The following is a 24,628-nucleotide window of genomic DNA, read 5'->3' as shown; positions in this document are numbered from 1 at the left end:
AAAAAAATATGTGGCACATAAAACACAAATCACAGTAACATGTGTTAACCTGCATCAGAGGCTCTTCGTGCATGCATTTCCAGAGGGTATGTTTACATGACATGAGATATTGTTCTTTTTTGTGACCCCTTGTGAACTTGTTGACCTAGATAAATAGCATCAGTGATCAAAGCTAAAAAAAAAAAAAAAACCAAAGCTAACTAAACTAAACCTAATACTGAAACTAATAAATAGTAAACTGAAACTAAACAGACATTAAAACCTAAACTGAAAGCAGCATATCAACTGTGGAAACCGACTCTGCAAATATAATTTCCCCCAAGTAAAAGTCATTTTTATGCTGCAGTGACTTAAGTATCGTACATTTTAATGTTTGCCCCCCTTCCACCAATTACAGCATGTTTTTAAGGAAGTGGAAATGCCTCAAAAGCTAAGTAGGCCACAGCAGCATATTTCATGGGAAGCAAAGCTGCTGTGTAAGCATTGGGGACTGAGGTAAAAATACACATCTACCTGTCACTTTATGTTTGTTATAACACAGATTGTAATGAATTTTCCATTCATTTATCCCTCCGTGTCATGTGACGAGTGTGTTTGTTAGTTTTTTAATGAACTTGTTCTCAAATGATTTTAGCAAAGCATTTTATTCCCTTGAGCTCTCATCAGTTGCAGCAGAGAAAGTTACTGGTAATGTAAAAAGAAAACAAGCAAAGACGTCATAAAACAAACGTGTCTCTTTATATATCATACTGGCCACATAAAGATTTACTTGATACTGAAAATTAAAGACATTAAACAGACTTTACTGAACAGACACACGCAGGATATAAAATTCACAAAAAAGTGAATAAAGAAGAGTGCGTGTGCATATGTGTGTCTCTGTTTGTTTATTAAGGTGTACAACATGCCTGGCAGCCAGCGCGCTCAGATTGCATATATCGACCCTCAGCAGAGAGAGCTGATCTCGCTCTTGCTGCAGCCCCACTTGCAGCAGGCGTTGGAGAGACCCACCACCACATCGCGGCCTTTGCGGTCAGCTTTGCGAAGCGCCTCCAGTATCTCTTCGGTGATGAATGAACGGGTGGAGCGGCTGAACGCTCCCTCCTGGTTGTCTCTGGATGCGGAGCTTGGATCTGTGTTTCTCTGAAGGAGACTCTCCACCGCAAAATTGTGATTCAAGCCCTCTGAGAGTTCATCCTGAGGGGAGGTGAAGGGGTCCTCTGAAGCATCTGTGGGAGTAAAAACAATAAAGTATGAAGGAATGGGTTTCTCTTGCATCCAAGCAAAATATGTGCATTATTTGCATTTCATTATTGCTGGAGACGATACGATGGAAGGAGCGAGGGTGGGATGCCACTGGATTGTTGCCAAGTGTGCCTGGTGGGTTAGATGCTTAAATGTACATTTGGTGGTTTATAGCTCAGAATAGTAAGCGCACATCATTATAGTAAATGAAAACCAAGGCACTTTGATTCAGAATATCACATTCTCAGCCTTTCAGGGCTGAGAGCAATTACATTTTAAGCTGTAGTCATTTACTGAACAGTTCATACATTTTTTTGTAAGTAATAACATAATTCAGTGGATACACTCAAATTCAATCTTAAACAACAATACAGATAGATAGATAGATAGATAGATAGATAGATAGATAGATAGATAGATAGATAGATAGATAGATAGATAGATAGATAGATAGATAGATAGATAGATAGATAGATAGATAGAGAGATGTGAAATGCAAAAGTCATAAAATTATAGTTAATAAGGTAAAAAAAAAACAGACAAGAACAACAACTATAATAATACTACCATTAATTATAATAAAAAGCTAAAAATTAAGTAGGAGTCACTCGGTTTTTGTAATCTGATCATATGTAATCCATTGCTAGCTAACCAGCCATTCTAACCAGCCGGCCAGTCATTCTACACTTAAACTTACAGGTGATTTCCTTCCATCATTTCTCTGGATACCTCTGCATGATCACAAATGAGCAGAAAAAGACTAGTCTAAATTATTTACATAGTCATGGATGGCACATTGCACGTCTCTGCTCAGCTGAACACTCAAAGCGCTTTCTACTACAAGTGTCATTCACTCATTCATATAGAGCTTTTATCTATGCCTGAGTGCTTTCTGACATTCACACACTCCGACAGATGCATCGGGGCAACGTGAGTTTCAGCATCTTGCCCAACAATACTTGAGACTGGAGGAGTCAGGAATCAATCCACTGGTAGAAAACCTGCTCTATTACCTGAGCCACAGCCACCTCGATTCACAAATAGAAATTTTAAAAGTGGTTGCAAAAGGTAAAAAATAAAGTGAAATATCACCGGGCTTACCTAAACTCCTGAGTGACCGTCTCCATCGTGAACCCCCGCAGGTGAAGATGACTGCCCGGATGAACTCGCGGCCACAGAGCTTCACCCCATACGCTGGGTCATCCATGGGCTGAACGCCAGCCACAAGCAGACACACAGCCAGCACCACAGCTTTCCACATAGTCGCAAGGCAAGAAGTGGGAGGAGAATATTTGGTTTAACTCGCTCTTTGCATAAGCAATGACTTTTTAGATGACCCAGGCGCGCTTTATAAAGGTGTTTGAACCCCTGAAAAGGAGGAGATGCATACTGCGCATGTAGGCCTCCTCTGAGAGAAGAACAGATCTGAACAGGAGATACAGTGGGAGACCTTTATGGAGACAAAAAGAAGACCAAAGGTGGCATAGTTAATGAGTTTGTTAGAGGAATCTATAATCTAATAGTTTAGGCAAATGTTTGTCCCTCTATATAATAAAATGACCAGACCAGAAAACCCATATTGTGTACAGATCACTGACAATGACAAACACAATTAGACTGTTATAACAAGATTACTTGATTGCTGTTTGGTATACTAATTATAACCATTTTTATATACATATTGTATATCAAATGTGAAAAAAAGTTTACAAACACATGTATACATCTCCTTTAGCACTTAAAAAATACATATAGTGTTATTAATCAGTGTATAGCACATATTTGTGTAGTTTTCTGCACAGACCATTGGAAACTGAATGACTTTTACATGTTCAATTTTTTTTTCAAACAAATCCAATTTAATTCATATAAAACTGTATTATTAAAAAACAATGCCAACACACTGTAAAAAAATATGGTCCCTAAAGAATTAACATGTTAGTTCTGCCGACGCATGTGGCCTTTAATTGTCTTGATGACATTTAACAATATTACAGCTATACATTCAGGTTTTTGCAATCCTAGTTCATTACATCACCTTTGACACAGTTAACCTACGTAAAAATTCTTTATGTAGAACTTACCTTTTCTGCAGGAAATTACTCATCCTGTTAGCTCTTTGCCAAAAGGTGAATTGAAGAAGAGAGACTGGACCAGTGACATTTCCAAAGTCTGATAACACAGAAGTCTTATTATGAGTCAGAGACAAATAAAACACATTCTTATCTGTATATCCGCATAGCCAAAGGTCGCTCATTTAGGAAATTACAAAAGGGGTGCTGAATTTGTAATTAATGTGATGATACAAAGCTAACAAAATGACATTTTGGGAAGGTATCCACCATGACACTTGTTAAAACACTGTCATGCTGGGGCAACCTGTGGAGGTCAAGGGAGCAATATCAAAATGCTACAGACCACAGTAAATAAACCAGTGGTGTGTGGGAAAAAAATGTATAAATTATGTTGTATGATGAGAACATTGTCTTTATATAGCCTTGTGTTTCCTTGTATTCATTTATTTGTAAAACACTTTGTAATGTCTTGTTATGGACTGATATTTACATTATTGTAAAAGGAGGGTAAAGAAAAGGAAGAAACATATTAAAATAAAACAACACATCAATAGCCCATTCTTCAGGTAGGCTACTAATGGACCCTTGGGTAAGTCACTGAATGAATGTAGCCAGATGGATCAATTTAAATGACAGTCCATATAGGCTGTGCATTGATTTTATTCCAATTTAAAAACAAACTACAAACAATTCTATTACTTTCACTGGGATTTAACTGGGAGCCTCCACCTCTGGGATTTTCCACAAATGGGCGTGGAAGGCTTTGTAGTAAAATTTTCCTGGAGCTGTCACTTTAAGACAATTTGGCAGCTCTCAGCCAATCACAACAGCAAAGGAGGAGGGAAGGGAGCGGGTGGGTAGCAACAGTTGCCCTGGTGAGGACGAAGCGCCATAGCCACGGTAGCCCTGGCGACAAGAACCCAGCAACGAGAATCAACAACAACAACAACTGAAACCGCCATAAAAATAAAAGAAGATATTTTGCCAGTGGGAAATACACACGTGGAACCAGAGGTGAAGCTCTTAACATGATCTGTAGCATTTTATGTCCTCTAACGCTTCAGCTGAATTCTGCTATTGCTTTTCCCCCTTGTTGTTTCAGTAGCCATAACAGGCAACTGCCTCCCAGTGTTAGCTGGGGGTTAGCCTGCAAGCTAGCCGTCATTCTGATAACCGGTCGGGCTTTCTAGTGTGCGATAGTTTGTGCTTGCTTGCTGCACATCTGTGTGACTCTGAATTTCGCCTGCCATGACGACGCAGCCATAGATGCATACCCAAGCAGGCCGTTGTTATGGCGATGTCAAATGCAAAAGGTACAAAATGGCGGTTGTTGTAGAGACCAGTTAGCTTCCTGATCCTGCTATCTCGCTACACAGCTAGCATCAGTGGCTGTCACGACAGGCTAGTGCTTGCCGCCGCTCGCAGCCAACGTCTGTTTGACTATAAACGGACACTCATCTTGTTAACGGTGAATTATGTACAGTCAGTGATGGGTTTGCACTTTATGTTTTTCTCCGTTAGCTGACTAGACACACATATGGTGCATAAAGCTAGCGACAGCCCCCATCCCTTCCAAAATAGAAGGGAGGCCAATTTGGGATTGTAAAATTAATAGAGGGACGTGTTTTGTGTTAGTTTTGAGCAGTTAAATAAATTGAAGGCTGACTAAAATGCCGTTCTGTCTTTTAACGGAAAGTTTAGAAAGCTGTGGCAGGTGGCGGACATTTAATACGTAAGGGGCGTGGCGAAGGAGGGCGTTCTGCAGGTGCTTTCTAGGTTACAGTTCACTTTCACCTCTTTGTTCACTGACGCAGACTCCTAAGTGTACACCTTTACAGGTTCAGATTCATAACAAGCTCCCTACTATCTAACTGAAAAGAAGAAAACACACATTTTCAGTTACAAATGTTTCTTTCTGCTGTGTTTATTTGACTTGAATTATTGACAGCCAGAAGTTAACTATCTGTGTTATGGTATTAAAAATGTGGATTACGGTGACAGTGTACATGACATAAAGCAAAATAATAGACAGCACTGTAGCGTTAATACAGTTTGGTAAGGGATTTTCCCTAGCTGTTCTACGGGCATGCCTATGTACATCAAAGGCGGTGCGATCACATTACAGGTAATGAGACACCAAAATGCTTGTTCCCATCAATGCTCCTCCCCCGCATCCCCTCATGAGTTGCACCACTGAGAGGCCCTGGCCACAATAGTACTTTCAGACACCCCCCTCGAGCATTCATTTACATCTAGGTGAGAAATGAGCATGTAAAAATATCTGTGTGGTGTATGAGCTGCTTATTACAGGCTAATATTGTTAGAAAAGACGTGATCTAATGCTGATTCCTATGATAGAGTTTAACCTCCTACCTTCTGTTTAAATGTTACCTATGCAATTGACAAGTTAGACTCCTTATTCATGATTGTTTACATATTTGTAACCTTTACTGGGACCTATGATGTATATATTTTGGTTGTACTAAATTTGCCTCATTGCCTCTTTTTTTTTTAACACAGCATTGTCTACTACAGGGTGGGCCATTTATATGGATACACCATAATAAAATGGGAATGGTTGGTGATATTAAAGTCCTGTTTGTGGCACATTACTATATGTGAGGGGGCAAACTCCTCAAGATGGGTGGTGACCATGGTGGCCATTTAGAAGTCGGCCATCTTGGATACAACTTTTGTTTTTTCAATAGGAAGAGGGCCATGTGACACATCAAACTTATTGGTAATGTCACAAGAAAAACAATGGTGTGCTTGGTTTCAACATAACTTTATTCTTTCATGAGTTATTTACAAGTTTCTGACCACTTATAAAATGTGTTCAATGTGCTGCCCATTGTGTTGGATTGTCAATGCAACCCTCTTCTCCCACTCTTCACACACTGATTGCAACACGGCAGGAGAAATGCCAGCACAGGCATCCAGTATCCGAAGCTTCAGGTGCTGCACATCTCGTATCTTCACACCATAGACAATTGCCTTCAGATGACCCCAAAGATAAAAGTCTGAAGGGGTCAGATCGGGAGACCTTGGGGGCCATTCAACTGGCCCACGACGACCAATCCACTTTCCAGGAAACTGTTCATCTAGGAATGCTTGGACCTGGCACCCATAATGTGGTTGTGCACCATCTTGCTGGAAAAACTCAGGGAACGTGCCAGCTTCAGTGCATAAAGAGGGAAGCACATCATCATGTAGCAGTTTCAAATATCCAGTGGCCTTGAGGTCTCCATTGATGAAGAATGGACCCACTATCGTTGTACCCCATATACCACACCAAACCATCACTTTTGTTGTTCCAACAGTTTTGGAGGGATCCATCCAATGTGGGTTAGTGTCAGACCAATAGCAGTGGTTTTGTTTGTTAACTTCACCATTCACATAAAGGTTTGCCTCATCACTGAACAAAATCTTCTGCGTGAACTGAGGGTCCTGTTCCAATTTTTGTTTTGCCCATTCTGCAAATTCTGTGTGCTGATCTGGGTCATCCTTGTTGAGCTGCTGCAGTAGCTGGAGTTTGTAAGGGTGCCATTTGTGAGTAGCTAATATCCGCCGAAGGGATGTTCGACTAATGCCACTCTCCAGTGACATGCGGCGAGTGCTACGCTGTGAGCTCTTGCTGAATGAAGCTAGGACAGCCACTGATGTTTCTTCATTAGTAACAGTTTTCTTGCGTCCACATTTTGGCAAATCCAACACTGAACCAGTTTCACGAAACTTAGCAAGCAGTTTGCTAACTGCAGCATGGGAGATGGGTGGTCTCGTAGGGTGTCTTGCATTGAAATCTGCTGCAATGACCCGGTTACTGCGTTCACCAGATATCAACACAATTTCGATCCGCTCCTCACGTGTTAACCTCTTCGACATGTCAATGGCTGTGAACAAAGAGAAACTTGTAAATAACTCATGAAAGAATAAAGTTACGTTGAAACCAAGCACACCATTGTTTTTCTTGTGACATTACCAATAAGTTTGATGTGTCACATGGCCCTCTTCCTATCCGGTTGTTCAGTCTGACGTCACTAGCCGTGTCTGGGTCTAAACTCCGCTGCAGGTCCATATATCAAACGATCACTATGGCATTACTGAGAGTTGAAAAACTGTCTAAAGTCTTTCATCTTTAATAAAATGATCAGCCTTCTCCTCTACCAGGTGTAACAATTGAGTTTAACATCCAGGCATCCATGAAAACGGAATTTATGACATTTAACGGAGTTAGAAGTTAGCAGGGAGTTAGCTCGCTAGCTTCTATCTAAATACAATATAGCATGTCCTGACTGCAGGGTTTTGGAAACAAATTAAAACATACAGCTTTCTTATCACTTCCAGCATAAATGAAGACAGGAAACTAAACAGCAGTGACGTTTGTAGGGTTACTGAAGTTGGGCTAGCTGGTATATAATGATGTGCTACGTGACAGCTAGCGACACAGCTATGTTAGCATAATATAAACAAGCTAACTTTTTTTCCACTTGATAAAAGTTAATGTGAGTGTTCTCGGTGGTCAGGAACAAATGTAATCGCATGGCAGGATGCTGTAAAAGGACCAAACTTCAGCCAGGAGAACAACTGAGATAATCCATCCACAATACGAGGTTAGTCATTCATATACTGCTGCATGGGCTGGGCTGTAGTTACATCCTAAGGTTTTAAAAACTGAGCTTAAATAAATGATTAGCGGTAATAAAAGCCGAGGGAGGTCAACAGTGATCACTGACTGTTTTAGGAGCTTTTTGAGATCAAATAGAAGAAAATACATAACATTAAACATGTTAACAACACAAAAGCCATATTAAACGCAGACTACTTTAGACCCGGAAGTAGGATTCGTCGCGTCATCACTGAACAACCGGATTGAAAAAACAAAAGTAGTATCCAAGATGGCCGACTTCTAAATGGCCACCATGGTCACCACCCATCTTGAGGAGTTTGCCCCCTCACATATACTAATGTACCACAAGCAGGACTTTAATATCACCAACCATTCCCATGTTATTACGATGTATCCATTTAAATGGCCCACCCTGTAGTTTGAAAACAAACAGCTTAGGTTGAAAATGTGTAACTTGTTGTCTTGTTTTCTTTTTTCCCCAGCCTGATTCCCTGCTCTTGTAATGGCCACTACAGGCTACGTAGGTGAGATCCAGCCAGCGGCCCAAACTCAGGGGACTGCTGTCACTGTGACAACGGGTCAACCTGATGCCAGCTCCACCCCTGTAACTGCCCCACAATTTTTGGCTGAGATTCAGACTACTGTGGCTGCTCCCTCTGTGGTCACACCCACAGGCCAAACTACTCCCACAGAGCAAGCCGCTTCCATCACCACCCAAAAGCCCGCTGCTAGTCAGACCCAGTCCACAGTGCAAGCCCAGCCAGCTCAGACGCAGTATGTGACTGCAGAGATCCAGGGCTCCCCCACGCAGTCAGGAAATGCTCAGAGCACTCCACAGTACATCGTTGTTACTGTCACAGGTAAAGGCTTTCTGCACTAACAGTGCATGTGATCCCAATTAAATATTTATTTTATTTATTTATTTTTTAGAAAGAGGGGCAATACATATTAATGAACATTTTAACAAATGTAAATATGCCAGATTATAGCCTTAGGCTAATTTCCATCTGCAGACCCTCCGGCAGGTTGGTGTTAAACACAAGTTAGTAAAAACATACAGAGACACTATTTACAGGTCATGTGACAAGGACAAAAACAGTGATCACATTATACTACAGGGAGTGCAGAATTATTAGGCAAGTTGTATTTTTGAGGAATAATTTTATTATTGAACAACAACCATGTTCTCAATGAACCCAAAAAACTCGTTAATATCAAAGCTGAATGTTTTTGAAAGTAGTTTTTAGTTTGTTTTTAGTTTTAGCTATTTTAGGGGGATATCTGTGTGTGCAGGTGACTATTACTGTGCATAATTATTAGGCAACTTAACAAAAAACAAATATATACCCCTTTCAATTATTTATTTTTACCAGTGAAACCAATATAACCTCTCCACATTCACAAATATACATTTCTGACATTCAAAAACAAAACAAAAACAAATCAGCGACCAATATAGCCACCTTTCTTTGCTTTTGGGCACTCCAGTGATGTTGCAGCTCTGAAATATGGCCAAACTGGTGGCAAGTGGCATCTTGGCAGCTGCACGCTTGACTTTTCTCAGTTCATGGGCAGTTATTTTGCACCTTGGTTTTTCCACACACTTCTTGCGACCCCTTTGACTATTTTGAATGAAACGCTTGATTGGTCGATGATCACGCTTCAGAAGCTTTGCAATTTTGAGACTGCTGCATCCCTCTGCAAGATATCTCACTGTTTTTTACTTTCCTGAGCCTGTCAAGTCCTTCTTTTAACCCATTTTGCCAAAGGAAAGGACGTTGCCTAATAATTATGCACACCTGATATAGGGTGTTGATGTCATTAGACCACACCCCTTCTCATTACAGAGATGCACATCACCTAATATGCTTAATTGGTAGTAGGCTTTCGAGCCTATACAGCTTGGAGTAAGACAACATGCATGAAGAGGATGATGTGGACAAAATACTCATTTGCCTAATAATTCTGCACTCCCTGTAGCACAAACAGTGACAAGGAGAGTGGACACAGAGGACAGTATAGATAACAACAACAACAATAACAATAACAATAACGGAAACACATCAATTATATTGCACAAAACCCAGTATTGTACATGCCCTGACCATCGTGATATTGCGTTCACCCATTGCACTAACAGTTGTTTCCCTTTTTGTAATACACTAACTCTTTTTCCCGTCCAATATAAAACATGATTATTAAACATGATTACATGTTTGTGTGTCCCTCAGCCGCCCTTTTAAGTGACTCTTAAAGATGGGGAGACTTGTACTTTCCCTCACTGACAGTGGAAGACTATTCCAGAATCTCACTCCCTGATATGACAAAGCATTCTGTGAAAAGGTGGTCCGCCTGAATGCCAGTTCACAATCACCTCTAACAGTGGCTCGAGTCAGTTGAGACCCGGCAACACTGGTAGACTTTTGTTTAATAAAATCACTCATTGGTGGAGGCGCCAGACCATGTATAACTTTGTATATTAGACAGGCAGATTTAAATAATTTGAAATGAGTAAAATTTAAAAACTTGTATTTTTCTAAAATTTGACAATGGTGATATGAAAAAGGTTTTTTATCTAATATTTTCAATGCTCTTTTGTAGCATACTTCAATTGTCCCAATAGCAGCAGAGCTCGTATAGGACCAACTTGTAATACAATATTCAATATGAGCCAGTATCATTGAGTGCAGGAATGTAATCGCTGCTGTGTCTGTTAATGATGTGCAGATATGTCTAAAGTTCTGTATATTAACATTTACAGTTTTCACTACTTTTTCAATGTGTTTTTTAAAGGATAATTTAGTCTAGTAGCACTCCCAAATACTTAAATTCCTGAACATTAATTAATTCTTGTGCACCCAAGCAAACTTTTACTGCAGCCACGGTTGTTTTAGGTTTACTAAAAAACATTGATACGGCCTTTTTAAAATTAAGGCACAAGCATGAGTCATTCAGCCATTTTTGTAAATCATGTAATGCCAGTGAAAGCTGATGGGCGGCATCATCAGCAGTTTTGGCTTGCATAAAAATTACCGTATCATCCGCATACGTATCGGATGTGTCCACATTTTTGCACACATTAGGCAAGTCATTTACATAAAGTGAAAATAACAGGGGGCCTAGAATTGAACCCTGGGGGACACCTTGCGTACAGTAAAGATAGGGTGACTTGCTATTCTTTATTTGCACGCATTGTTTTCTATCTGATAGATAAGACTGTATCCATTTAACAGTGTGATTACTAAAGTTAAATGTTGACAGTCTAGACAAGAGCTATTATATCATAACACAAGTGTCCTAGAAGTTCCTTGCTTCAGACTGTGTAAATATGTCTCTATCTGCCACCCCACAGTCATATAACACATCACAAATAAAGATCTGTTGGCGCAAGGCCTGAAGTTAACCAGTCAGAGGTGTTTCACAATGGATGATGAGAATTTATCTTAAGGGGTTTTTCAGACTCATCATTTTATTTGACAAAGCAGATTTGATTTATAGGGACAAAATCAAAAAGGGTGAGGCGTGGAGTTTAATGCACAGGTTCTAGAAGTGGAAGGTAAGTAAACTAGTAATTAGCTGCAGCAGAAATACCTGATTTTGCCCGACTTATTGAATTCGACTTGTACAGTCAAGTATTTGTAAAGACAAAAACGCTCGGCTCACATACCGGATAATCCCAGTTTGGTATAAGGGTGTGTGGCGAATGAAGTAAAACTGTGTTACAGTCACAGGCTTATCCTCTGTGGTCAATTTTAATTGTGTCTTTAAAATATGTTTTTTTTTTTTTTATTACTATCATTAGTTTTCATAAAGGTTTTTCAAGCAAAAAGTTGACAAATAATTAAGTGCAAATGTTTTTTTAGGTGGGAGATTTTTGATTTGTGCATACTTTTATGTGTTTAAAGACATGATTTTATCTGCTTTATTACACCATTAGTGTTACCACTTTATTATTAATCAGCTGTAGCAAGAGATGAGAGGCAGTGTATGATCAGCTTAATGAAGTAGAAATAATATCACTAATTTGTGCAGGTACTAAGATACCCTCTTTATCTTTCAGAGGGTTCCCTTCACTCAAATGACAGTGTGTCAGACTCCAGTCCACCTCCAGCTGTGGTGCAGACTGGAGTCCCCACACAAGTTGTTCAGCAGGTGCAGACAGCTCAGCAGGTAAAATTTGCACACATACATGGTTATGTCCGTCTATGTTATGTTATGTTGTTTTCTTTGCTCTTGAATCTTCTCTTCATCTCAATAGAGGTCAGTGGTGCAGGCCACCTCCCAGATTGCCAAAACTGAGCCAGGCACACAGCTCAGCGTCACCAGTCTACAGCCTGTCCACATCACCCAGGAGGTAAGCCAAACTCCCAGTGGAGTTTGTCAGTGGTGATGGCATATACGTGATGTCTGAAAATAACTTATGCTTTCACTAACCAGTGTGTAAATGCGAGCTAGTCATCACAGCTTCACTTCACTAAATGTGTGATCAATGTGACTTGTGATGCGTACAAAACTTTGCAACTTCCTTGTGTTTTGGCTCAGTATTAGTCAGCTCATCGTTTCTGTGGTCAAATCTGCAACTTTTCAGCTTCCCCTTAGCACGGAGGTGACCGGTTTAGTCAGGGATAGGAAACTAGAAGATTGGCAGCTGCGTCATGAGGCAGAGGAGTCAGTCTGCCTTGCCTGGATGTCAGCAGACTGCGTAAACGGCTACTGCTGCAAACCCGTCTACCTCCCCTTGGATGAGTATTGGCAGTCACTGTGCATGCTCTCTGTGCATGCTGAGAGAGAGATAGGCTACCCTGCCATCCTCAGCTCAGGTCCCAATCAGCCACCTCTGCACACAGCAACCGCCGCTTTCCAAGTAGGTCAGGGACACGAGGGAATCTGCTGCTACAAAGATGAGTGGACAGAGAAGCTGTCAGTATAAGAAATGTTTGTAGTGCAAAAACAAGGCCGGACATGAAAGATATTAAGATTCTAAAGGATGAAAGAGTTGATGTGGTTCAATAAGATGGCTGAGGATTTATTGGATTTTGGTGTGTGTGTGTGTGTGTGTGTGTGTGTGTGTCTGTGTGTGTGTGTGTGTGTGTGTCTGTGTGTGTGCGCGCTCACTCCTTAGGTCCAGCAGCAGCTCACATCAGTGCCAGTGCAACATGTGTACACCAATCAAGTGCAGTATGTTGAAGGAGAAGACAACAACTACACCACCAGCACCATGTTAGAATGAACCTCATTTTCTAACACTTGTCCACACAGAATTATTGTTTTCTTTGTCTTACTTCTTTCTTCGGCTGCTTGGTTTTGTAACCCATCTTTGCATGTCTCTCATCCAGTCGCTCCGGCACCTTCCCTTACACCGACACCCCTTTGTACACCCAGACCACCGCCGCTCCATATTACGAAGGTCAGCCGACTTCCGGCACCCAGGCCTCCACGCCCGGCACACCTCTGACTGTGTCCGTGACAGCCGGCACCACAGCGGGCGTCTCGATGTTCGTGGCCCAGCCTACCACCGCGGCGGGGGGAGGGGCCACAGTGGTGACGGCAGGCGGCACGACCAACGGGGCCGGAGAAGGGGCAGGGACCAACGGCGGCGCGGCAGGCAGTTATGTGATCCAGGGGGGTTACATGCTGGGCAGCGGCGGCAGCAGCAGCAGCAGCGGGTCGGCAGCTGGCAACAGTCAGAACTACTCACACACTGCCCGCGCCTCTCCGGCCACTGTGAGTATTACAGAGGGCGAGGAGAGTAGCGTGCCGTCGGCAGACAAGAAGGTATGCAGAGGCGCCAAGCGCAGGAATTTCTTCTCATTCTGTTCTCATCCACACAACCCCCCCTTTTGGTGGCGCACACTGATGACGTCATAGTTTGAGTTTTGTCAAAGTGGAAAACACAAGTGAACAATTTGGAGATTAGGAGCAAAAAATGTTAGCTGAAATTTTATTTATTTATTTATTTTGCTTTAACTGTGATTTCCTCAAAGAAAACAAAACCATGACCTCATCATTTTCATACCATTGCAGTGCATGTAATGAGGGGCATTTTTAATTTGCCTGAAATGCCTTGACACTATACTGTTCATCCCAAATTCATCATATTGAACCCCCATACAATGGCCATAACCAAAACATGTCTGGCCGGCATCCCATCAGTACTCCAGGTCATTGATTCATTGCATACCAAAGTTGTATGCCACGGCACGCAAACAGATGTATTTGTGTTTTCATTCCTGAATGACAGACGGACTGTAAATACGAATGGATTTGCGTTTGTATAATACAAATACCAGAGAAATCTGTGTGTGTGTGCGTGTGTGCGTCTGTGTGCATGTCATGTACATGTATCTGTTCAAAGGTGTGATATGTGTGGTAATAGTTATGCATTTATCTGTTGCTCTATGTTTTTCTGTATATCTGTATATGCTGGCTTTGCTAACTGCACCAGCTATTTTCTTTGTTCCATTGCCTGTGTGTCAGGTACAGTGGTTGCTGGACAACTATGAGACAGCTGAAGGAGTGAGTCTGCCCCGTTCCACCCTTTACTGCCATTACTTGCTGCACTGCCAGGAGCAGAAGCTAGAACCTGTTAATGCTGCGTCATTCGGGAAACTCATAAGATCTGTGTTCATGGGGCTACGCACACGGCGTCTGGGCACTCGGTAAGCTGTGTAGTCACCCAAACTCATAGGGTAAAAAATATATATGCAACCCATTTATATCCATTAGTAAAGAGAGAGGTGAAGAAGACAGGACAGACAGGGTCGAGTGGGTGGAGACAAATGCTAAGGGTTTGTGAAGGAAAATGTTTACAAGTTGGTAGAGGGAACTTCTATGATTTATGGCTTTGAGATGGTGATGCTGACAAAAAGACAGGAGGCAGAGTTGCTAGGATTTTCATTGATAGTGACCAAGAGGGACAACTTAAGTTGAGTGGTTTTGAAAGTTAGAAAGTCAAGGCTAAGATGGTCTGAACATCTGCAGAGGACGGATAGTGAATATATTGAACAAAAGATGTTGAAGATGGAGCTGCCAGGCAGGAGGAGAAGAGGAAGACCACAGAGGAGAGATCAGACAAACACATCACACATTCCACTGTGGCCTTTTCTGCTGCAGTGATGCATGTCAGGAGCACAAACCCAGTAGTCCTCCGTTCATTTCACCAGACACCAGTAGTCTCCATGTAACTGACGTGCGTAATGCTATGCATGCACACACCAATCAGGCATAAGATTTGACTACTGACAGGTAAAGTGAAATCACTGATTGTCTCTTCACCGTGGCACCTGTTAGTGGGTGGGATACATCAGGAAGCAAGTGAACATTTTGTCTTCAAAGTCGATGTGCTAAAAGCAAGAAGCAAAAGCATTTCTCTGAGTTTGAAAGGGCCAAACTGTAATGGCTAGAAAACTGGGTTGGAGCTGGGTTGTTATCAGTCTCCAATGGTAAGCATCTATCAAAAGTGGTCCAAGGAAGGAACAATAGTGAACCACTGTTATGATGACAGTATCATGGGCGGCCAAGGCTGATTGTGGTTTGATGCAGCCACGGTACCGTTCCTGTAGCTTAATCCTGGTTCTGATGGAAAGGTGTCAGAATGCACTGTGCATCACAGCTCGTTGTGTGTGGGGCTGCATAGCCACAGTACACCCTCTCATGGAAACAGTACTCCCTGATGGCTGTGGACTCTTTCAGCAGAATAACGTGCTCTGGTTGGTTTGAGGTTTGAGGAGCACAGCAACAATTTTGAGGTGTTGACTTGGCGTCCCAATTCCCAAGAATTTGGATTGTGCTAGTTAAACAAGTGCGATCCATGGAGGCCGCACCTCGCAACTTACAGGACTTAAAGGATCTGTTGCTAACCTCTTGGTGCCAAATACCACAGCACACCTTCAGGGCTCTAGTGGAGCCCAAGCCTCGACATATCAGGGCTGTTTCAGCAGAAAAAGGGGGACCAACACAATATTAGGCAGGTGGTCATATGTTATGCTTGATTGGTGTACCTTAAATTAGTTTCCAGCAGAAATGCAGTTTTTTTTGTGTTGTTTTGTTTAAATTTTTCTAGGAACATCTATAAAGCTCTCTGGAGCATTGGGAAATGTTTGCCTTGTGTAGGAAGACATGTGGGTAGTGATGAAGACAGACAGCATGTGTGTGGGAGAGTGAGTGAGCTAGTGAAATGACTTTTTAAAAGTATTTAGTGCTATGGGTGCAAATACTTTGTGTTTTATGAAATTCTAATTCAGTGTATAGTAAGACTATACATGTGGCTTGTATGGAGTTAACATACATTTAAACAGACAGCATAAACACTATGCTCTCTATAGAGTTAGGCTCTTTTAAAAATAAAAGTCAAACCACATTTGTCTTCCTGTTAGGGGTAATTCTAAATACCACTATTATGGGCTGAGAATCAAAGCGGGCTCTTCTCTTCTCCGGCTGATGGAAGACCAACAACACCTGGCTATGAGGCAACAGCCGTTCTCACAGAAACAGAGGTATCCACAGAAATGTCTACACATTCAAGCGCATCTTCTCTATCATTACACAGTTGACCTTTTTTCTACCTCATACGGTTTTTGCCACCGGCTCCTGTTTTTTCTCCATCTCTCACACCATGTCTTCCATTCTTCTCGCGGCTCTGGGCATCTGCTGCTCTTATTATAAGACTGAATTACAATTTCATTTCACTTCATTATTTATCACCTTTGTCTAGACATGAATGCCTGATGTGCTTTTTCGCTCCCTACCTATCAGGTTGAAGCCTGTTCATAAGGTGGAAGGAATGACCAATGGAACGGCAGCAGGAGCAGGTCAGCAGCAGCAACAGCAGCAGGGATCGGGCCACGTGGATATCAGCACCCAGGTTCAGCAGTACCAACAGTTCCTTGGTGAGCTTAGTAAACAATGAACACACTTGTTAGTGAGTGCTGCTTTTTTTTTTTAATGTTAATTTGGTTGAGTCACAAGAGTGAGCAAGCAAAATATTCTTGTAAGCTCTCAGGGCTTGTTGTGAGGACCTTGCATTACAGTATGTGGTTGTTTAGAGTGCATGGGCTGTGCCTGACACAGCACCAGTCTTTGAACTTGCTTTTCCCTGTGAAGTAAATTGTTAATTTGGCCTGACAAAGTGTGTCTCCTCATCTTTAGGTTTTAGGCTTTTTGGGAAGCCTTCATTTTTATTAGCAGCAAGGACCTCCATGCCCTGTTAACGGACTGTCAAATCCAGTAACAGAATCTGCTGTAACAGTTTATTACAAGTATATAAGGCATGGTTTCCTATTTATGTAAGCATATAGCACACAGGGCTATACTTATGCTGCTGTGTTTACTTGAATTGCGTAGTTCCTTTGTTTGATAGCATGATGGGATTTTTACACCTGATATATGTTTAACATTTCTATATGCTGCTGTGCTGGCGGTGCAGTGGTTAACACTCAGAGCCTCACAGCAAGGAGGTTCAATTTCATCACCAGGACAGGATCTTCCTGTGTGGAGTTTGCAGGTTGTCCCCGTGTTTGTCTAAATTGCCCATAGGTGTGAACGTGAGTGCAAATGGTTGTCTATGTCTATGTGTTAGCCCTGCAACACACGAGCGACCTGTCCAGGGTGTACTCCACCTCTTGCCCTAAGACAGCTGGAATAGCCCCCCCCCCCCCCCCCCGCCCCCTTTCAACCCTGAATTGGATAAGCAGAAGAGAATGGATGGATGGCTATTTCTATATGTGTAAGGCAGGATGGTAGTTAGCACTGTTGCCTCACAGCAAAAAGGTCCTGGGTTTGAATCTAGCATATTTGGTTGTGGCCTTTCTTTGTGGAGTCTGAATGTTCTCCCCGTGTTTGCATGGGTTCTCTCTGGCTTCCTCCCACAGTCCAAACACATGCAGTTAGAGGGGCTGGGTTAACTGGTGATTCTAAATTAGCCATAGGTGTGAATGTGAGTTTAAATGGTTGTGTCTTTGTGTGTTTGCCCTGTGACAGACTGGCAATATGTCCAGGTTTGTTCGAGACCTACCTACTTATCCAATTCAGGGTCTTGAATTGGATAAGCAGATGGAAATGGATGGACGGATTATATGTTTTTAATCTGAACATAATGTAAAAAGACAATCTCATTACCAACATTTAAATGCCACATCCCTCCTACTATGAGCTAAACCACAACAGGCATGTCCATCTAAGCACATTTAGTGGCATTCACATAAATGTTGATTACTCTGTGCAGTTAATGGGATTTCTCTCTTAGTATCCACTGCTCCTTTGTCCTGTGTCCAGATGCATCCAGAGCTCTCCCAGAGTTCCCAGAGATCGATCTCCAGGGGAAGTCTCTGCCAGAGGGCATTGAGCTGGAGCACATAAAGAGCTTTCAGCTGCTGTACAGAGAACATTGTGAGGTAACCGAAATTGGAACCCACTGACTATTTACTGAAGTTTTTCCTTTGTGTGTAGTTCCTTTCTGTGAATCACTGCAGGACTACTCTAAATGAAATTACACCAATTATAACCTTTTAGTGGGAAAAACCGACTGTAATTTGATCAAAATGTCAAGTTCTTAAAGATGTAGTGGTGAAGATGAGTTTTAAGGTTAGGAAGACCACATTGAAAGCAAAATCCAGAAATGCAGAATGTTGTTTTCCGCCCCACTACCCCCACCCCAATAATCTATTTGTCCTCAGTCTTCGATTCTTCGATGTATGGATTCTTTTCTTTCCGTTCTTTCAGGCTATTCTCGATGTGATGGTTAACCTGCAGTTTACCCTAGTGGAGACTCTGTGGAAGACCTTCTGGAGGTTCAGCCAAAGTCAGGCCGGAGATGCCACGTTGGCCGTGTGAGTGATTGTACTCCACAGGCAGGCGTTCATTCAAGATCCAGATTGTGTCCTAAGATAGTAAAAACATTTGTCTGTTGCCGTAGCATTACTATTTCCATACAAACTGTGTGTGCGTGTGTGTGCGCCTCGGCAGTCACGATGAGTCAGAGAAGCGTCTCCCTAAGTCCTGCCTGGTGTTGCTGTGCAAATATGAGCCAGTGCTGCGCTGGAGCCGCGACTGTGACAACAGCCTCTACCAGGGCCTGGTGGAAATCCTCATCCCTGATGTCCTCAGACCCATCCCCAGTAAGGCTCTATAGGAAGACTGATTATGTAGTGAACCATGTAAGCATGCTTATCCGTGCCTACAGAGTGTGTTTATACAAATAAAGAGCTATTCCTAAAACTCAGTGCCAATTTAAAGTTGTTGAAATGAGCCAACTAGGGAGCAAAGATCCTCCTGACAGCCTTTTGGATGTGTAGTGAAAGAATACACTGTTTTCCATCACGTGTACCCATTGCGCTGCCCTTACTGGCAGCTACACTTATTTCTTCTGGTTTCGGTTATAGTTTTAGTCAGAGTTTAACTTTTAAGACCTTGAACAGTTCCCTTTTGAATATTCGTCATTTTCTTTCCCATCACAATGCTGCCAGAGAAAAAAATGTTCCACATCCACATAAAGTGGATACAAGTCTGGTTATTCAGCTGTAATGCCAAAAAGAAAATAAATAAAAATTGAAAAATCTTTGACCAGCAGAACCTTGGCTAATTGTCTAGACATTAGATAATCGTTTTCCCACTCTAGCAGTGACAGACCCATTTCTGCCCACAGGTGCCTTAACTCAAGCCATTCGCAACTTTGCCAAGAGCCTGGAGAGCTGGCTGACCAATGCCATGATGAACATCCCTGAGGAAATGGTCCGCATCAAGGTAAAGCCCTCCATTATTAGCTTGGCGCTGATGGAACCGCATGTTTTCTGAGCCATGGAGCAAACAGTCTTTTCAGGCATGACAAAAACATCGTCTTATTGTGTGGGACTCTAAGCTCAGACATTATTAGATTTTTGTGAGCAGGAGCTAGAGTTGAATTTATATAAAAGCTCTGCGGTGCAGCTTTTGTGAAGAAGGGAAAAAAGAGGTTCCATCAAAGTAAATAAATGACAGCAGATGTGAGCAGCTATCACAGAAAACATCTGTTATATACGGATATTTGTGAAAATATTGATATGCATCTTTTTCTGACCCGTCGTCTTCCTCCTCTCTCAGGTCACATCAGCCAATGCTTTTGCTCAGACCCTGCGCCGCTACACCAGTCTGAACCACCTGGCCCAGGCAGCCCGTGCTGTCCTCCAGAACACGGCTCAGATCAATCAGATGCTGTCCGACCTCAACCGCGTCGACTTTGCCAACGTCCAGGTCGGTTCAGTGTCTAGCAGCATTCTCATTAAATCGCGCTGATGACATTGTCAGTGGTTGAATGCCGCTTTGGTTTTGCAGCTGACTCTGTAGCTTGTGGTTACACTGAGGTTTCATGTGTTATTTGTTTATCCAACTTCCGTCATAGTGTCTCTTTTTTATTTTACTGTTCAGGAAGCTCACTTGGTTTTTCTAAGAAACTGCTTCTTCCGCCTGATTATATGTTCAGATACTGAACAGTAAACTTAGTGCTAGTGCGTGGTTTAAGTTCCATCATCTGCTGCTGTTTATAAATATAAGGTCATCCAGCCTCTTTTACTGGTGCAGATGTGACTGCCCTATAATGACACTTTGCCTTTTTCTCCCTGTTTGTGCTTTTGTAGGAGCAGGCTTCATGGGTGTGCCGGTGCGAAGACCGTGTGGTCCAGCGGCTCGAGCAGGACTTCAAGCTGACCCTCCAGCAGCAGAACTCACTGGAGCAGTGGGCCGCGTGGCTTGACGGTGTGGTCTCCCAGGTCCTAAAGCCCTACCAACAGAGCCCTGCTTTCCCTAAAGCTGCCAAGCTCTTTCTGCTCAAGTGGTCCTTTTACAGGTGGGGAGCAGTCAGAAAGAATGAATTCCAAGTTCTGTCTCTCCTGACCTTTTCTGAGTCCATTTTTATTTGTGTTGATAGATTTGATTTGGTTGGATCTTTATTCTCCTCTTTTGAGCTAAATGTCTGGTAAAAATGATGAAGGAGGAGTGTACGAGTGCACAATAGCCAGTAATTTAGAGCTGAAGTATACAGGGCTAAAATGGCCTTTGTCAGTTTGCATTATTTTTTGTGATGTTGTATTCAGTTTGAGCTGCAGGCTTTAGTCCTGAAGTTAAAACAAACCTAGTCTGTACTTTGTTAAGTCATTGCTAACTGTAATAATCACAAGATAATCATCAAAACTGTCCAAATTTTAAATGACTGGATTTTTTAAAATTAACAAAACAAGAGAGCAGTTTAAAAAGTGATAACCAAGACAAGGACATAGAATACTTACAATAACAACACAAACTAGAAAACAATCACTAGGATAGTAGAGATAAAAGGATGAGTGTACTACTCATTATAACCATATTCCTAAATAAATGCTAAAAGTAACAGTAACAATAATCCTCATCCACCTCTATGCTGTAATCTTAAGTATGCATCCATATACCTTCCTATGCACATATGCCATAGTGATAAAAAAAAAAAGAAGCAAGGATATGCATATATATATATATATGTGTGTGTGTGTGTGTGTGTGTGTGTGTGTGTGTGTGTGTGTGTGTGTGTGTGTGTGTGCACAGGACCCTCAAGCTCCTAGGCCTCTGGTAGAGACATGAGCTTGAAGGATAAAGATAAAGAAGGATAAAGGGCGAGTGGGGAATTTAATTTATTTATTTATATAAATATATATAAAACCAAGCTCATCCCATAAGCAGGGTCTTAGTCAAGCAGGTCATTACAAGTCAGTTGCCATTCATTTGCCTCCTTTGGAGACTGGATGGAAATCCGAAGGCTCTGAATCGCTCTCAGACCTGTCTGGAATAAATAGCAGAGCTGAAATTTAAAATCCAAACCACCCCACATCACACAGCTTTATTGAAGGAACTTATCAAATACTCAAATTGAGTAAATAAGTCACCGACTCGACTTGTGGTGTCAACCTTGTCCCAGTAAAGCAGTGAGATAGAGGAAAAAAGCAGTTTCTGTTTGTAAGTTAGAGAAGTGGTACATGTATGAAGAGTGGCTTGTTTCCCATTTCTGTTCCTCAGTTCCATGGTAATCAGAGACCTCACCCTGCGGAGTGCCGCCAGCTTCGGATCCTTTCACCTGATTCGTCTGCTATACGACGAGTACATGTACTACCTTATCGAGCACAGAGTGGCCCAGGCTAAAGGAGAGACCCCCATTGCTGTTATGGGAGAGGTATCAACATACACGGATCCAGAAATGCAAATACATTCATATAATAGTGTAAGCCACATTTACACCACTAACCAAATCCCCTCTTGCCATTAGTTTGCCAGCTTAGGCCGAGGTCTGAACCAGCTGGATCCGGATAAAGGTCTGCACTGATTCTGCTGTAGCTCGTCTTAACTGACACCTGTGCTCTAAGCTTTGCTGGTAACCATCTCTGTTATGCTGTCTGTTGTAGAAGAGGAAGAAGAAGAGGAGGAGGAGAGTGATGAAGAAGGTCAGGAGCTGTCCCTTCCCTCAGACGGGGCCGTGCTCGGAGAGGAGTCTCTGGAGCCGCCTGCCAAGCTGGCCAGAACTGACCAGAGAGTTCTCTTCGCCACCGGGTCAGCTGACAACTAGCCGCAGTGTAAATGACATGTGCTGATCTCACAGACACACACGCCGATGTACAAAGAACAGTAATTTATACCCCCTGACACCTGTATATAGAGCTTGTTGAGGTGCGCCCGCGTGCACTCTCGCTGCATATGGTTCTGTTTGCGTGCAGTCCTCAGGCACACACAATCAAAACACACTCAAGTCAGTAACTGCTGCTGCCCGGATGGCACAACCGCCTGTCGCCACCATTGATTACTCCCACAGTCAGTGGCGTTTTGTAACAGGACGTGGCTTCAGAAACCCAGGGTCTCTTGATGCAGAGAGGACCTTCAGTTGTATGAATCTGTAAAAACAAAACAAACTAAAGCCAGGCACTTCTTTTCGTTTATCTCCTCATCGCGCCGCAGCCTCGCTGTTTTTCCCTCTCATTGCTGTAAAACGAATGCTCGCCCTCCCACCACTGTCACTGCCGTATCAAAGTGGTCTTTAAAAGGTACTGCGGTGTGTTTGTGTGCGGAGCGGACCGTAAGCGGTGTTTGAATTTAGTCACTACTTCATTTACCGCTTTGTGGGAGCGTAGGGGTTTTTTGTTGTTGTTGCTTTTTTTTTTTTTTTTAAAGACAGCAGGCGACTTTTTTGTGTGTGTCAGTTTGTACGAGCACTGTGGTCACACCGCTCTGCTGTTATTTGTAGAGGCCGAGTGAACACGCGTTTTTACCCGGTCGTGCGCGTCTGTTTGCGTGACTCATGCCGAGTGGTGACTGTTGTGTAGATATTTTCTAGAGCATTCATGGTTTGATTTTTTTTTTTGATGGCGTGTGCAGATTTCCTGTGTGATTCACCTGTTAAAAGACAAAAAAGAAAAAAGAGAAGCTCTCGTGTTCTCGGAGTGCCTACCTCAGCTGCCACAAACACTTGTAAAGATGAAGCTCCAGCTGTGAAGTAGGAACTCCTGTTAGTTGCTGCAAGAAAAAAATTCTCTTTTTTTCCTTTTTTTTTTAAAACAAGAACATCTGGTTCCCACGAGAGAGAGAGAAGTGCCGTACGTGTACCATAGTTTATGTTTAAGTGCTTCAATCCTATCCACCCATTAAGTTCCTCTGTGCCCTCATTTGCCCTCGACTCGTTATGTTTTTGCCTTATTTCATTCTGTTTCTGTTTTTTTTCCCCACATTTGTGTGTTTCTGGGTGCCAAACCGGTTTGCTTTGATCCTCGCTGATTTTTCTTCTTTCTTTTGTTTTTTTAAGAACTGTGCCTGAGTAAGAACGGTGATATACTTATATTCTACTGTATATTTATCCACTATTTTGAATTTCGTTGTCACTAAGTGAACCTCTTGTGCAGTGTACGGTGCTGTGTTGTCACACATTGTAAGCGACCCTCGTGTGCATTATTGATTTGTGATTGTACGTTCGGTTATCGATCCTCTTTCATATCTGATGACTTTTCCACTCACAGGCTAAGTAAGGCCCTGCCTCTTTGCACATGTTGACTTTATTGTCTAAAAGTTTTTTTGTTTGTTTTTTCCCCCCTCACTTTCTTCGAGGTGTTTTTTTTTTTTTTTTTGTTTTTTTTTGTTTTTTTTAAACGGTGAGATGGAGGCGTCAGATTTCATGCAAATGTCTCTCACCCCTCGGTGAGATTCAGAGAAATCGACCGAGGTGAGAGATCTGCTCAGTCCTCCACCACCGCTCATCTCATTCCCCTCGTCTCACTATGTTTTTTTTTTCTCACTCTCATGCCCGATGGCTTTGTTTTGCTTCTAAAACACTGTTGAGATCAGTTGTCATATTCCTTTTTCATTTCTGTCAATACTGTCTATAAATAGCGGTGCGTGTTTTTTCACAGGCATTGCCAGCCTCAAACCAGCACATCATCCTTTATACGAAGTCTAGCGCTACCACAGCTGAGTACATATCACTCCAGTCTTTTAATGATCTACAGCGTGCAGAATGGCCATTGTTTACCCACTAAAAAAGGAAAAAAATGTTCGTCATTTTTATAGTGCGTTGTTTCTTATGTACAAAACAAAATGAGAAAAAAAAAGATGTTCAGTGGCAGTGTTTTTTGAATTTTGGTCTGCTCTAAGTATGACTGTGCCTTTGGAGGTGGTAGAATGCAATTCAGATGTTTTTAATTTT

General features: G+C 42.3%; 2 protein-coding genes across 5 annotated transcripts; one reads left to right on the top strand and one right to left on the bottom strand.

The window, feature by feature from the left end:
* Positions 1-945: 945 nt before the first annotated feature.
* On the bottom strand, positions 946-2,506 carry rln3a (relaxin 3a; the record flags this gene model as incomplete). The annotated part of the gene is made up of 2 exons (XM_080905474.1): positions 946-1,229; positions 2,347-2,506. The coding sequence occupies 2 exons, from the start codon at positions 2,504-2,506 to the stop codon at positions 946-948; spliced, it is 444 nt and encodes a 147-aa protein (XP_080761600.1).
* Positions 2,507-4,180: 1,674 nt separating this feature from the next.
* Positions 4,181-23,484, top strand: rfx1a (regulatory factor X, 1a (influences HLA class II expression)). Of its 4 annotated transcripts, none has more exons than XM_080905980.1 (18): positions 4,181-4,334; positions 8,430-8,807; positions 12,008-12,117; positions 12,206-12,301; positions 13,070-13,167; positions 13,284-13,671; positions 14,431-14,606; positions 16,323-16,442; positions 16,702-16,835; positions 18,220-18,338; positions 18,667-18,773; positions 18,910-19,061; positions 19,589-19,686; positions 20,023-20,172; positions 20,556-20,764; positions 21,964-22,117; positions 22,211-22,256; positions 22,347-23,484. In XM_080905980.1, exons 2-18 carry the CDS (start codon positions 8,450-8,452, stop codon positions 22,505-22,507), a joined length of 2,676 nt encoding a protein of 891 aa, XP_080762106.1. In that variant the 5' UTR covers positions 4,181-4,334; positions 8,430-8,449; the 3' UTR covers positions 22,508-23,484. The 4 variants fall into 4 exon arrangements, with proteins under 4 accessions (XP_080762106.1, XP_080762105.1, XP_080762104.1 ...); XM_080905979.1 differs by having other exon boundaries at positions 14,425-14,606; XM_080905978.1 differs by having other exon boundaries at positions 13,284-13,722.
* The last annotated feature ends 1,144 nt before the right edge of the window (positions 23,485-24,628 follow it).

This window comes from Rhamphochromis sp. 'chilingali', assembly GCF_963969265.1.
Source record: "Rhamphochromis sp. 'chilingali' genome assembly, chromosome: 15".
In the NCBI taxonomy this organism is placed as follows: domain Eukaryota; kingdom Metazoa; phylum Chordata; class Actinopteri; order Cichliformes; family Cichlidae; genus Rhamphochromis; species Rhamphochromis sp. 'chilingali'.
This window is presented reverse-complemented; position numbering and strand designations above follow the sequence as displayed.

Coding starts and splice junctions, on each gene's coding strand:
- rfx1a (XM_080905977.1), top strand. CDS start 8,450: ATGGCCACTACAGGCTACGTAGGTGAGATCCAGCCAGCGGCCCAAACT. Junction 12,302..13,069: donor CTGTCCACATCACCCAGGAG/GTAAGCCAAACT, acceptor CTCACTCCTTAG/GTCCAGCAGCAGCTCACATC. Junction 22,257..22,346: donor CCAGCTGGATCCGGATAAAG/GTCTGCACTGAT, acceptor TGTCTGTTGTAG/AAGAGGAAGAAGAAGAGGAG.